General features: G+C 37.5%; 1 protein-coding gene across 1 annotated transcript in view; it reads right to left on the bottom strand.

Moving 5' to 3' along the window:
• Nucleotides 1–13,599: 13,599 nt before the first annotated feature.
• LOC111577568 (immunoglobulin kappa light chain-like) overlaps nucleotides 13,600–15,656 on the bottom strand; it is a 35,673-nt gene continuing 33,616 nt past the window's right edge. The window contains exons 2-3 of the mRNA XM_055017777.1: nucleotides 15,449–15,490; nucleotides 13,600–14,248 (exon numbers count right to left, since the gene is read on the bottom strand). Coding sequence (XP_054873752.1) covers nucleotides 13,857–14,248; nucleotides 15,449–15,490 — 434 coding nt within the window. The 3' untranslated portion in view covers nucleotides 13,600–13,856. The remainder of the gene's footprint in view (nucleotides 14,249–15,448; nucleotides 15,491–15,656) is intronic.

A 15,656-nucleotide genomic window follows, 5' to 3' on the forward strand; every position in this document is an offset into this window, starting at 1 on the left:
TCTGCTTACATAAATCCTTCAGGAACAGTCATTGGAACATTGCTGAAGAGAAATGGCTCAGACTTTCAATGTAAGCCCTTGTCTGGGAAATGGAACCAGTCTGTAAGCTCACATTTGTGTCACTGGTACCTGTAAAGTTTTGGCATTTTATCCTAAAAAATCTACTTCATATACACTTCTGGTAATTTATTCTGCAGCAAAGAACCATATTTAATATTTAACCTTGTAAAAACCCACTGTTGCAAAAATGCATCAGTTTTATTTTTTTAAATTAACAGTGTATATGTGTTAACCCTCGTGTCGTCCTGCGGGCCAAAATTGAGCCGTTTTAAAGTTTGAAAATGTGGAGAAAAAAAATATTTTCACACTGAAACTTCTGATGTCCACATTTTCAACATTTTTGGGAAATCTTTGAATATTTTTTTGGTGGAAAACAAGAAATGTTAAAAATGTTTCTGAAGAACATTCACAAAAAAAAAATCAACCAAAATCCAGCGTGGACAGGATCCTGACACATCTGGGCCTCAGCCGAGTCCATAAATCTGTCAGTTTTAGTCGGATAAACACACCAGTTTCAAGTTATTTCATGTCAACAGTGTGCTCGAAGCAAAGTATTGCCATGTTATCACAAAAAAATGCAAAATAACTGCAAAGAGGTACAAAATGACCAGAAAGATGACCAAATTAACTAAACAATATGCAAAATGAAAACAAATAAATGCAAAATAACTGCAAAGACACATAAAAAGAGCAGAAAAAGGCTTGAATTGATTAAAAAAGATGCTGAATGAGCATAAACAAATGCTAAATAACTGCAAAGACATATAAAGTGATCAGAAAGAGGTTCAAATTGACTGAATAGATGCAAAATGAGCATAAATAGGATAATATAACTGCAAAGACACACAAAAACAGCAGAAATTAGCTCACATTCACTAAAAAAAAGATGCAAAATGAACACAAACAGGTGCTACCTGTTAGGGTTACAACCCTGTAAAGACACACAAAATGACCAGAAAGATGACCAAATTGACTAAAAAAAAAAAAAAAAACGAATACAAAATGAACACAAATTAATGCCAAAGGGTGTGTGTGTGTGTGTGTGTGTGTGTGTGTGTGTGTGTGTGTGTGTGTGTGTGTGTGTGTGTGGGTGTGTGTGAGTGTGTTGTAGTGTGTATATTTGTGTGCAGAATGTATGTAAATGTCATTATGTATGTAAATGTCATTATGACATCACACATGACATCACAATCTTTGTGATGTCATGTGTGATGTCATAATGGCCAGAAAGTATAAATACGCTTGTAACTCCTGGATTCAAGACACAATTTCTTGTGATTTGCTGCGACTTCCCGTGTTTTCACCACTCACTTGAGCAGACCCCACTTTGACATGGCCCTGAACTTTAAAAAGGTCAGAGCCTTTTTATCATCAAAGGCCTCCACTTCAACGGACGATGCGTTTGAAAACAGAAAGGTGCGTGAACGTTGGCGATTTTCCAAGGCTGCCAAAACGCAATTTGATAAAATGTGGGCAGACCTGAAAAAGATTTTTAAGAGGAAACATTCAGAGTTCCTTGTGGATCTGGACCAAAGGCAAAGCGAGTCTGTAGTCAGAAGCTCAGAAGGACGTCCTTCATCAGGAAGGCCTTCTGAGTCTGTGTCTACAGTCAACTCCAGAAAAACTTGTGAAAAAGTTTCCAAACTGACCAGCAGGGACGATGAGGGCTATGATGAGGACGCTGATAAATTCTCTACGCCAGTTGTAGCCCTCAGATACTCAGAGTCTCTCGACAGTTTGGTGTCGGTCCATGAAGAGTCTGAGTCTGATGACAGATCCTCCCATCAAGAACCAGCGACTGAACTGGTCTCTGCTCCTGAACCCGCCGCTTCCCAGGTCAGAACCGAATCACATTCTTCGCTCTACTTGTCCTCCAAAGAAAAGGATGTCGTCGGCGCTCTGCTGCTGAAGGTGATGGCAAAATTCCTCTGTAAATCCAGGGCGTTAGTCACCACAGAGCAACTCCAGATCATCCTGAAGCGACTGTTGATCCTTCTGGATGAATTCTACCTGTCACCTGACTTCATCAAAAAAATAACCCAGGAGATGGACAAAATATCGAAGGCTATGGTGAAGGACCTTGACAGGATGTTTGGTTCTGCAGAAAAGCTGCTGGAGGCAGCGACGAATGCAAAAGATGAATCTTTTAAGGATGCTGTGTGGATGGCTTTGCAGGTTAATTTAAAAGCCATCCCTCGACCAGACAATTTGAAATCTGGAGTCACCAGGTTCTTCTCAGCGGTGGGAAGAGGCTTCAGCAAAATCTTTCTCTCTTTGAGAAGTAGTTTCCGTCTGGAATACGTATGGTTTCTACTCATATTCCCTTTTTTTCCAGTAGCATTTTGTTATTGAGAAAATCACAGTATAGACAAGATAAGTCCTTTATTTCTCCCCACGCCAGGGGAAATTCACATTGTAACAGCAGCTTATGTAGCAATAGACGTAGTAATAGAAATAAAATAATAATAGAAGAGTAGTAATAATATTTACAATATGTACAGGGGTGAGAAATGAGGATGAAATAGTACAGTATTGACACACTGTAAGACAATGCAGTATAAAGTGGCTTAAAAAAAAGTTTAAAAAGTGCGGACAAGACAAAGAAGAAGAGCTTGTGGAAACGCATCAAGAGAAGAATTACAAAGGCTTTCCACAAATACATCTTGTGTGGCTCAGTAAGCCCTTCTCCAACTTCTCCACCCTGATTCCTCTCTCTATCTTTTTAAGTTTATTTTTTATATATATATATTTTTTAACGTAAATTTACATAATAAATTTTTAATAAATGAATAAATTCAACTGAAAATCATTTTTACAGTTTACTCACATTTTGTTCTGTATAAATTCTATTCTATTCTATGTTTTTTTTCTACATGTCCCATTTAAACGTTTTCCAAAAGAAAATATTTGTACCAAAATTCTCAAAATAAATGAAAATAAATCTGAGCATTCTGGTGAATGACTTGGCTGTGAACAAGTAACCGTCAAGTGAAAAAAATTCAGAGTTTTTAAATACACAGAACAGAGACAAAAAATGTGTAAATAAATCAGAAATGTAAGTAGTAAAATGTGCTTACTGTTTGTCCAAATTAAACTCACATTAATCCAAGAGCCACTGATGCATGTTTCCTGGTTTGCAGGATATTTGGGCTGGTTGCTGCAGCAGGACAGACACTCTTACTCCAGCCCAGATAGGAGTTGAGCATTTACAAGCTTTCTTAGACTTTTTACGGGTTTCCAGGCAATAATTCTTTCCCTTCATGCAGAAGCACTTTTCATTTCCAAAACGCTCTGCTATGGCAGCTTTGGCTCTGTGATGTTCCTGCTGCTGATAACTGTCTCCAGGCTGCCCCCTTGTGTGTTGTTCAAGAAAGTGCAAAAATAATATTTTCCTCCACTCCATGCTTAAAAGCTCTCATAAAAGATGTATTTTGAAGAGCGTCCATTGAATGTAGGAATATTTCTCTACGGAGGGACAGAAGACACAAGTAGAGCAATGTTGTCGTTTTATTTTTGGCATCATGGTTTCATTCTGATTGTCAGTTTTGTGGCTGCAGTTGGACGACAACATCTCAAGAAGTATTCCGAATAAAAATCTGAAATTTTCACTGTTATTTCTCATCATGTCATTGACTCTGAATCTGCAATATTGACAAAATGCTGATTGATTTTGTGAACAATACGTAGTTGCATGACACAATAAGCAAAAGAAAACATACAGAATATTTTTAACAGGAAATACTTGATCACAAAAGAGATTTTCTTATTTATTTTCATCGACTTTCATAGCTGATAAAGTGGGTTGGACAAGTTGTACCACAAAACAATGAACAGTAACAAAACAAACTGAAAACACTAAATATGACATTCATTCATTAATTCATTCATTCATTCAGGGTGCCATCCACCAATTTAGAGTCCTTAGACACCAGAGATCATTCTGCTGTTCAAGCAAAGCCCAAAATGTAAATATGAACAAATTGTAGAGGACTGATGTCATAAAATTCCACTTTTGCAAGTTAAAAAAAACAAGAAAGTTGTAATAACATCATCTCTTACAGTTTTTTGTTGTGTGGAAGTGCATTCTAGCATGGATTGCAATTACAGTTTTGACTTGTTAAATTAATTTGCATTTTATTGCACCATATTCAACAATTTCATATCAATAAAATTCTTCTTAAGATAATATTTTAATATTGTTGAATCATCAATGTCTAGTCATTTGTGGACTATGTTTTTAAAAAAAGGGATAATATTTGTTTACACTAAGACCTGCTGTTGCAATTTTGTAACATTTTCACAAAATCCTGAAAAATCCCAAAAATCCAAAAAATGAAAAAGTGAAATTATTTTCTTGAAATATGTGTGTTTTTGTTTGGATGTGAATAATTGTATTCAGAATTGTTGAATTAATGGGTGGTTCTCGGATCATCATCGTTGTAATAAAGCCTTATTGTTCGCACAGCTGCCATGTTGGATATTTAATTATAACTTACAAACAACACAAAAATTCATCCGGCATATTCCAAACATGGATTCTGCTTACATAAATCCTTCAGGAACAGTCATTGGAACATTGCTGAAGAGAAATGGCTCAGACTTTCAATGTAAGCCCTTGTCTGGGAAATGGAACCAGTCTGTAAGCTCACATTTGTGTCACTGGTACCTGTAAAGTTTTGGCATTTTATCCTAAAAAATCTACTTCATATACACTTCTGGTAATTTATTCTGCAGCAAAGAACCATATTTAATATTTAACCTTGTAAAAACCCACTGTTGCAAAAATGCATCAGTTTTATTTTTTTAAATTAACAGTGTATATGTGTTAACCCTCGTGTCGTCCTGCGGGCCAAAATTGAGCCGTTTTAAAGTTTGAAAATGTGGAGAAAAAAAATATTTTCACACTGAAACTTCTGATGTCCACATTTTCAACATTTTTGGGAAATCTTTGAATATTTTTTTGGTGGAAAACAAGAAATGTTAAAAATGTTTCTGAAGAACATTCACAAAAAAAAATCAACCAAAATCCAGCGTGGACAGGATCCTGACACATCTGGGCCTCAGCCGAGTCCATAAATCTGTCAGTTTTAGTCGGATAAACACACCAGTTTCAAGTTATTTCATGTCAACAGTGTGCTCGAAGCAAAGTATGGCCATGTTGTCACAAAAAAATGCAAAATAACTGCAAAGAGGTACAAAATGACCAGAAAGATGACCAAATTAACTAAACAATATGCAAAATGAAAACAAATAAATGCAAAATAACTGCAAAGACACATAAAAAGAGCAGAAAAAGGCTTGAATTGATTAAAAAAGATGCTGAATGAGCATAAACAAATGCTAAATAACTGCAAAGACATATAAAGTGATCAGAAAGAGGTTCAAATTGACTGAATAGATGCAAAATGAGCATAAATAGGAAAATATAACTGCAAAGACACACAAAAACAGCAGAAATTAGCTCACATTTACTAAAAAAAGATGCAAAATGAACACAAACAGGTGCTACCTGTTAGGGTTACAACCCTGTAAAGACACACAAAATGACCAGAAAGATGACCAAATTGACTAAAAAAAAAAATACAAAATGAACACAAATTAATGCAAAAGGGTGTGTGTGTGTGTGTGTGTGTGTGTGTGTGTGTGTGTGTGTGTGTGTGTGGGTGTGTGTGGGTGTGTGTGAGTGTGTTGTAGTGTGTATGTAAATGTCATTATGTATGTAAATGTCATTATGACATCACACATGACATCACAATCTTTGTGATGTCATGTGTGATGTCATAATGGCCAGAAAGTATAAATACGCTTGTAACTCCTGGATTCAAGACACAATTTCTTGTGATTTGCTGCGACTTCCCGTGTTTTCACCACTCACTTGAGCAGACCCCACTTTGACATGGCCCTGAACTTTAAAAAGGTCAGAGCCTTTTTATCATCAAAGGCCTCCACTTCAACGGACGATGCGTTTGAAAACAGAAAGGTGCGTGAACGTTGGCGATTTTCCAAGGCTGCCAAAACGCAATTTGATAAAATGTGGGCAGACCTGAAAAAGATTTTTAAGAGGAAACATTCAGAGTTCCTTGTGGATCTGGACCAAAGGCAAAGCGAGTCTGTAGTCAGAAGCTCAGAAGGACGTCCTTCATCAGGAAGGCCTTCTGAGTCTGTGTCTACAGTCAACTCCAGAAAAACTTGTGAAAAAGTTTCCAAACTGACCAGCAGGGACGATGAGGGCTATGATGAGGACGCTGATAAATTCTCTACGCCAGTTGTAGCCCTCAGATACTCAGAGTCTCTCGACAGTTTGGTGTCGGTCCATGAAGAGTCTGAGTCTGATGACAGATCCTCCCATCAAGAACCAGCGACTGAACTGGTCTCTGCTCCTGAACCCGCCGCTTCCCAGGTCAGAACCGAATCACATTCTTCGCTCTACTTGTCCCCCGAAGAAAAGGATGTCGTCGGCGCTCTGCTGCTGAAGGTGATGGCAAAATTCCTCTGTAAATCCAGGGCGTTAGTCACCACAGAGCAACTCCAGATCATCCTGAAGCGACTGTTGATCCTTCTGGATGAATTCTACCTGTCACCTGACTTCATCAAAAAAATAACCCAGGAGATGGACAAAATATCGAAGGCCATGGTGAAGGACCTTGACAGGATGTTTGGTTCTGCAGAAAAGCTGCTGGAGGCAGCGACGAATGCAAAAGATGAATCTTTTAAGGATGCTGTGTGGATGGCTTTGCAGGTTAATTTAAAAGCCATCCCTCGACCAGACAATTTGAAATCTGGAGTCACCAGGTTCTTCTCAGCGGTGGGAAGAGGCTTCAGCAAAATCTTTCTCTCTTTGAGAAGTAGTTTCCGTCTGGAATACGTATGGTTTCTACTCATATTCCCTTTTTTTCCAGTAGCATTTTGTTATTGAGAAAATCACAGTATAGACAAGATAAGTCCTTTATTTCTCCCCACGCCAGGGGAAATTCACATTGTAACAGCAGCTTATGTAGCAATAGACGTAGTAATAGAAATAAAATAATAATAGAAGAGTAGTAATAATATTTACAATATGTACAGGGGTGAGAAATGAGGATGAAATAGTACAGTATTGACACACTGTAAGACAATGCAGTATAAAGTGGCTTAAAAAAAGTTTAAAAAGTGCGGACAAGACAAAGAAGAAGAGCTTGTGGAAACGCATCAAGAGAAGAATTACAAAGGCTTTCCACAAATACATCTTGTGTGGATCAGTAAGCCCTTCTCCAACTTCTCCACCCTGATTCCTCTCTCTATCTTTTTAAGTTTATTTTTTATATATATATTTTTAACGTAAATTTACATAATAAATTTTTAATAAATGAATAAATTCAACTGAAAATCATTTTTACAGTTTACTCACATTTTGTTCTGTATAAATTCTATTCTATTCTATGTTTTTTTTCTACATGTCCCATTTAAACGTTTTCCAAAAGAAAATATTTGTACCAAAATTCTCAAAATAAATGAAAATAAATCTGAGCATTCTGGTGAATGACTTGGCTGTGAACAAGTAACCGTCAAGTGAAAAAAATTCAGAGTTTTTAAATACACAGAACAGAGACAAAAAATGTGTAAATAAATCAGAAATGTAAGTAGTAAAATGTGCTTACTGTTTGTCCAAATTAAACTCACATTAATCCAAGAGCCACTGATGCATGTTTCCTGGTTTGCAGGATATTTGGGCTGGTTGCTGCAGCAGGACAGACACTCTTACTCCAGCCCAGATAGGAGTTGAGCATTTACAAGCTTTCTTAGACTTTTTACGGGTTTCCAGGCAATAATTCTTTCCCTACATGCAGAAGCACTTTTCATTTCCAAAACGCTCTGCTATGGCAGCTTTGGCTCTGTGATGTTCCTGCTGCTGATAACTGTCTCCAGGCTGCCCCCTTGTGTGTTGTTCAAGAAAGTGCAAAAATAATATTTTCCTCCACTCCATGCTTAAAAGCTCTCATAAAAGATGTATTTTGAAGAGCGTCCATTGAATGTAGGAATATTTCTCTACGGAGGGACAGAAGACACAAGTAGAGCAATGTTGTTGTTTTATTTTTGGCATCATGGTTTCATTCTGATTGTCAGTTTTGTGGCTGCAGTTGGACGACAACATCTCAAGAAGTATTCCGAATAAAAATCTGAAATTTTCACTGTTATTTCTCATCATGTCATTGACTCTGAATCTGCAATATTGACAAAATGCTGATTGATTTTGTGAACAATACGTAGTTGCATGACACAATAAGCAAAAGAAAACATACAGAATATTTTTAACAGGAAATACTTGATCACAAAAGAGATTTTCTTATTTATTTTCATCGACTTTCATAGCTGATAAAGTGGGTTGGACAAGTTGTACCACAAAACAATGAACAGTAACAAAACAAACTGAAAACACTAAATATGACATTCATTCATTAATTCATTCATTCATTCAGGGTGCCATCCACCAATTTAGAGTCCTTAGACACCAGAGATCATTCTGCTGTTCAAGCAAAGCCCAAAATGTAAATATGAACACATTGTAGAGGACTGATGTCATAAAATTCCACTTTTGCAAGTTAAAAAAAACAAGAAAGTTGTAATAACATCATCTCTTACAGTTTTTTGTTGTGTGGAAGTGCATTCTAGCATGGATTGCAATTACAGTTTTGACTTGTTAAATTAATTTGCATTTTATTGCACCATATTCAACAATTTCATATCAATAAAATTCTTCTTAAGATAATATTTTAATATTGTTGAATCATCAATGTCTAGTCATTTGTGGACTATGTTTTTTTTTTTTTTTAAAGGGATAATATTTGTTTACACAAAGACCTGCTGTTGCAATTTTGTAACATTTTCACAAAATCCTGAAAAATCCCAAAAATCCAAAAAATGAAAAAGTGAAATTATTTTCTTGAAATATGTGTGTTTTTGTTTGGATGTGAATAATTGTATTCAGAATTGTTGAATTAATGGGTGGTTCTCGGATCATCATCGTTGTAATAAAACCTTATTGTTCGCACAGCTGCCATGTTGAATATTTAATTATAACTTACAAACAACACAAAAATTCATCCGGCATATTCCAAACATGGATTCTGCTTACATAAATCCTTCAGGAACAGTCATTGGAACATTGCTGAAGAGAAATGGCTCAGACTTTCAATGTAAGCCCTTGTCTGGGAAATGGAACCAGTCTGTAAGCTCACATTTGTGTCACTGGTACCTGTAAAGTTTTGGCATTTTATCCTAAAAAATCTACTTCATATACACTTCTGGTAATTTATTCTGCAGCAAAGAACCATATTTAATATTTAACCTTGTAAAAACCCACTGTTGCAAAAATGCATCAGTTTTATTTTTTTAAATTAACAGTGTATATGTGTTAACCCTCGTGTCGTCCTGCGGGCCAAAATTGAGCCGTTTTAAAGTTTGAAAATGTGGAGAAAAAAAATATTTTCACACTGAAACTTCTGATGTCCACATTTTCAACATTTTTGGGAAATCTTTGAATATTTTTTTTGGTGGAAAACAAGAAATGTTAAAAATGTTTCTGAAGAACATTCACAAAAAAAAATCAACCAAAATCCAGCGTGGACAGGATCCTGACACATCTGGGCCTCAGCCGAGTCCATAAATCTGTCAGTTTTAGTCGGATAAACACACCAGTTTCAAGTTATTTCATGTCAACAGTGTGCTCGAAGCAAAGTATGGCCATGTTGTCACAAAAAAATGCAAAATAACTGCAAAGAGGTACAAAATGACCAGAAAGATGACCAAATTAACTAAACAATATGCAAAATGAAAACAAATAAATGCAAAATAACTGCAAAGACACATAAAAAGAGCAGAAAAAGGCTTGAATTGATTAAAAAAGATGCTGAATGAGCATAAACAAATGCTAAATAACTGCAAAGACATATAAAGTGATCAGAAAGAGGTTCAAATTGACTGAATAGATGCAAAATGAGCATAAATAGGAAAATATAACTGCAAAGACACACAAAAACAGCAGAAATTAGCTCACATTTACTAAAAAAAGATGCAAAATGAACACAAACAGGTGCTACCTGTTAGGGTTACAACCCTGTAAAGACACACAAAATGACCAGAAAGATGACCAAATTGACTAAAAAAAAAAAATACAAAATGAACACAAATTAATGCAAAAGGGTGTGTGTGTGTGTGTGTGTGTGTGTGTGTGTGTGTGTGTGTGTGTGTGTGTGGGTGTGTGTGAGTGTGTTGTAGTGTGTATATTTGTGTGCAGAATGTATGTAAATGTCATTATGTATGTAAATGTCATTATGACATCACACATGACATCACAATCTTTGTGATGTCATGTGTGATGTCATAATGGCCAGAAAGTATAAATACGCTTGTAACTCCTGGATTCAAGACACAATTTCTTGTGATTTGCTGCGACTTCCCGTGTTTTCACCACTCACTTGAGCAGACCCCACTTTGACATGGCCCTGAACTTTAAAAAGGTCAGAGCCTTTTTATCATCAAAGGCCTCCACTTCAACGGACGATGCGTTTGAAAACAGAAAGGTGCGTGAACGTTGGCGATTTTCCAAGGCTGCCAAAACGCAATTTGATAAAATGTGGGCAGACCTGAAAAAGATTTTTAAGAGGAAACATTCAGAGTTCCTTGTGGATCTGGACCAAAGGCAAAGCGAGTCTGTAGTCAGAAGCTCAGAAGGACGTCCTTCATCAGGAAGGCCTTCTGAGTCTGTGTCTACAGTCAACTCCAGAAAAACTTGTGAAAAAGTTTCTAAACTGACCAGCAGGGACGATGAGGGCTATGATGAGGACGCTGATAAATTCTCTACGCCAGTTGTAGCCCTCAGATACTCAGAGTCTCTCGACAGTTTGGTGTCGGTCCATGAAGAGTCTGAGTCTGATGACAGATCCTCCCATCAAGAACCAGCGACTGAACTGGTCTCTGCTCCTGAACCCGCCGCTTCCCAGGTCAGAACCGAATCACATTCTTCGCTCTACTTGTCCCCCGAAGAAAAGGATGTCGTCGGCGCTCTGCTGCTGAAGGTGATGGCAAAATTCCTCTGTAAATCCAGGGCGTTAGTCACCACAGAGCAACTCCAGATCATCCTGAAGCGACTGTTGATCCTTCTGGATGAATTCTACCTGTCACCTGACTTCATCAAAAAAATAACCCAGGAGATGGACAAAATATCGAAGGCCATGGTGAAGGACCTTGACAGGATGTTTGGTTCTGCAGAAAAGCTGCTGGAGGCAGCGACGAATGCAAAAGATGAATCTTTTAAGGATGCTGTGTGGATGGCTTTGCAGGTTAATTTAAAAGCCATCCCTCGACCAGACAATTTGAAATCTGGAGTCACCAGGTTCTTCTCAGCGGTGGGAAGAGGCTTCAGCAAAATCTTTCTCTCTTTGAGAAGTAGTTTCCGTCTGGAATACGTATGGTTTCTACTCATATTCCCTTTTTTTCCAGTAGCATTTTGTTATTGAGAAAATCACAGTATAGACAAGATAAGTCCTTTATTTCTCACCACGCCAGGGGAAATTCACATTGTAACAGCAGCTTATGTAGCAATAGACGTAGTAATAGAAATAAAATAATAATAGAAGAGTAGTAATAATATTTACAATATGTACAGGGGTGAGAAATGAGGATGAAATAGTACAGTATTGACACACTGTAAGACAATGCAGTATAAAGTGGCTTAAAAAAAAGTTTAAAAAGTGCGGACAAGACAAAGAAGAAGAGCTTGTGGAAACGCATCAAGAGAAGAATTACAAAGGCTTTCCACAAATACATCTTGTGTGGATCAGTAAGCCCTTCTCCAACTTCTCCACCCTGATACCTCTCTCTCTCTATCTATCTATCTATCTATCTATGACCCCCATTCTTCACCTTTCTATTCTTCACCTCCTCTTTCTTTAAGGGCAGCACGGTGGGCTCAGTCATTAGCACTGCAGCCCCACAAAAAACACGTCCACCCCTCTGGTGGGCTGTTTTCTGTGGTGAGTTCTGTGTTCTCCCCGTGTTCGCGTGAGTTTTCCCCGGGATGCTCCGGTTTCCTCTCACATCACAAAAACACAAACTAATTGGACTCTCTAAATTGCCCCCAACAAAGAAAAGAAAAAAAAATATATGAAAGAAAATTGAAATTTAAGGGCAGCACGGTGGAGTCAGTGAAGAGCACAGCAGCCTCATGAAAACGACTCCACTCCTCTGGTGGGCTGTTTTCTGTGGCCACTTCTGTGTTCTCCCCGTGCAAATTCATTAATTGGACTCTCTAAATCGCCTCCCAAAAACAAAAAGAAAACAAAAAAATAAAACCAAATTAAAATAAAACAAAAAAACCTATTATCAGTCATTATCAGCAAATAAATATAATTTCCCTTAATTCTACATTTGTTTGTTTCTCTCAGTAAATGCACCACATTCTGGTTGTTGTTGTTCAAACACTGGTGGTTCTGATTTAAACAGAACTAAAGCTCAGAAGGTAGTTTTTAGTAGTGAACAGGGTTCATATGGTGGACAAGAGCTTGTTGTTCCAACAATGTCATTGTTTTTCATTTAATGTGCACATACTGTATCCTACTTGCACACAGCTGATCTGCACCACAACTTTTAATTCATTGTATTGGACAGTAAATGCATTGTCTTGTATTTCGCTTTGTATAAAGTGGGATGTAAAGAAGAATCTTACTGTAAATTTTTTTTGTTTTTTTAACTTGCAAAAGTGGAATTTTATGACATCAATCCTCTACAATGTGTTCATATTTACATTTTGGGCTTTGCTTGAACAGCAGAATGATCTCTGGTGTCTAAGGACTCTAAATTGGTGGATGGCACCCTGAATGAATGAATGAATTAATGAATGAATGTCATATTTAGTGTTTTCAGTTTGTTTTGTTACTGTTCATTGTTTTGTGGTACAACTTGTCCAACCGGCTTTATCAGCTATGAAAGTCGATGAAAATAAATAAGAAAATCTCTTTTGTGATCAAGTATTTCCTGTTAAAAATATTCTGTATGTTTTCTTTTGCTTATTGTGTCATGCCACTACGTATTGTTCACAAAATCAATCAGCATTTTGTCAATATTGCAGATTCAGAGTCAATGACATGATGAGAAATAACAGTGAAAATTTCAGATTTTTATTCGGAATACTTCTTGAGATGTTGTCGTCCAACTGCAGCCACAAAACTGACAATCAGTGTGGAACTTCTGTTTTATGTTGTTGCATTAAATTTGTAGGTAGATTCATGTGATCTAAATAATGTTGGCTGCGGATCAGGATCAGACTGCCTGACAAAATAATGGAGAAATGTTCAGTGTTTGGTTCCCTTATTTATTGTGTTTGTCAGAGAAAGTGTGAGGACACCTGCTGGTCTGGTGGTGAGTAGCAGAGACTGGAAAAATCCACACAAATACAGAGATGTGTTGAAGACAGAGACAGAGGTTTATTCATCCCTTTAGCCCACATTATTCTTACCTGCTTTACTGCATCATTGTATATGACATTTTAATTAAACTGCATTTATTATGGTGTAGTATGACTGTAAAATTTCTAGATATGAAATTGAGAGACAACACATTTGATGAAAGAAACAATCTTCTTGGAAACATTTTTGATTTGAAAACACATCTTTATTATCTGAACACATGGACTGTGTCATTAAGAGGAGGAAAATATGACTGAATCTTTACTGAGTCTAATAACAGGAAGAATGACAGAAACAGAGCAAACAGAGAACAGTATGAGAACAGAACCAGTGTGATGTTCCCAGTGGGTGAGGTCAGGACTGGGAACACTGGTCTCTCCTCAGTGTCTCTGAGAGTGGAGTCTGGGAGCCCTGGGTGGCCTCACAGCTCACAGAGCCCACCTTCCTCCACTGGTCTGCAGGGAGCCTCAGGGTGCTGCTCCAGCTGTAGAGGCCGTCCTCCTGCAGCACCCCGGGGCTCCTGCTCTCCTCCCAGCTGATGCTGCTGCTGCTGCTGCTGCTGCTGCTGCTGCTGCTGCTGCTGCTGCTGCTGCTGCTGCTGCTGCTGCTGCTGCTGTCGTCCACCTTCCAGGACAGACTCCAGTCTGAGGGGAAGCCCTTGTTGGCCAGACACATGAGCGTGGCCTTCCCCTGCTGCAGCTCCTCTCTGGAGGGGGGCAGCACCGTCAGGGAGGGACGGACATCACCTAGGAGACACCAATCAGCTTAGAGGACAGGGAGCACACAGCTGCCAATCAAACAGCAGCCACTTGGACACCTTCACTGTCAGAGACTTGATTTAGTCCTTCAAGGAGTTTCTGTCAGATGCTTTTTCTGCTCCACCAGTCACTCACTCACTCACTCACACATTGTTTCACTTCCCTTTAACAAACCTCTCATGCACATCAGCTCACAGACAATCATCAACACTTTCAAATATGTCAGATACTCTGGAAATAAAACCAGCAGATGTGGAAACATTCACAAGTTTTACTTTAAATCATCAACAGTATGAAGTAAACATGACTTTAAATCATTTAGTGGACATAAGACCAGAACATCAACTCACCATCATAAAATGTTCTGCACATGGTTTTCAATCATTATTTATCTGTTCGCATGATTTTAAACTGAATTTGAAACAATATCTGACAAAACACAGACATCAGAGATTTTGCACATTTTTATATTTGAATTTTTCATTTCAATCTGTGCCGTGTTACTTGAAGAAAGTTTGTTTCATCTAAACTAATTGATCCAACCAACAGTTTCTTTGATGAAAAATTGGAAAAATAATGATTTTGGGAGGAAATTGACAAAATTTACAATTTTACTGTTACTACATTTTAAGCTTGAACGTTGTGTCAGAAAAAAATTACAGCAAAACTGATCAGAGTTAACCTTCAGGAGGAGAAATTAAAACAGAAATAATGTAAAGAAATTTGTTTGTCACTCAAACAGTGAAAGAACAGAATTTCACTACATTTTACATTGTTGTATTTAGTATCAAATACAGTTTAAACTTACGTCCAACATCCAGTCTGGTTCCTCCACCAAACGTGTACCACAGTGATACAAACTGATTGAGCAGCTGTACAAAAACCTCTGACTGCAGAGAGACACGACTCTCTGACTTTGTAACACTGAACTAAACCTACAAGCACTAAAGATTCAACTATTAACACCAGGAAATGATTTATCTTCTCTACCATTCTATTGTTTTGTATCCATTTCATGGAATCTTTGAATTTCCATTGGTAAAGTCAACGTAGTGTCCTAATGACAAAATATTTGTAAAAGAATATACAGGAAAAGATACATATATTCCTCAGTACAATTAATGAACAAGTTAAGAAAATTGAAACGGTAATACATCTTTAAAAAATCCACCAAAAGATATAACTTACGTCCAACATCCAGTCTGGTTCCTCCACCAAAAGTCCACCACAGTGATACAAACTGATTGAGTCGCTGTACAAAAACCTCTGACTGTAGAGAGACACGACTCTCTGACTCTGAAACAAACAAACTCAACACAAACAGTCTCAGTGAATCAAACAGCTGCTTCACATGAAAATAAACTTCATCAGAGTGACAGGAATTTAAAAATGTATT

This window comes from Amphiprion ocellaris, chromosome 15, assembly GCF_022539595.1.
Source record: "Amphiprion ocellaris isolate individual 3 ecotype Okinawa chromosome 15, ASM2253959v1, whole genome shotgun sequence".
Lineage (NCBI taxonomy): Eukaryota > Metazoa > Chordata > Actinopteri > Pomacentridae > Amphiprion > Amphiprion ocellaris.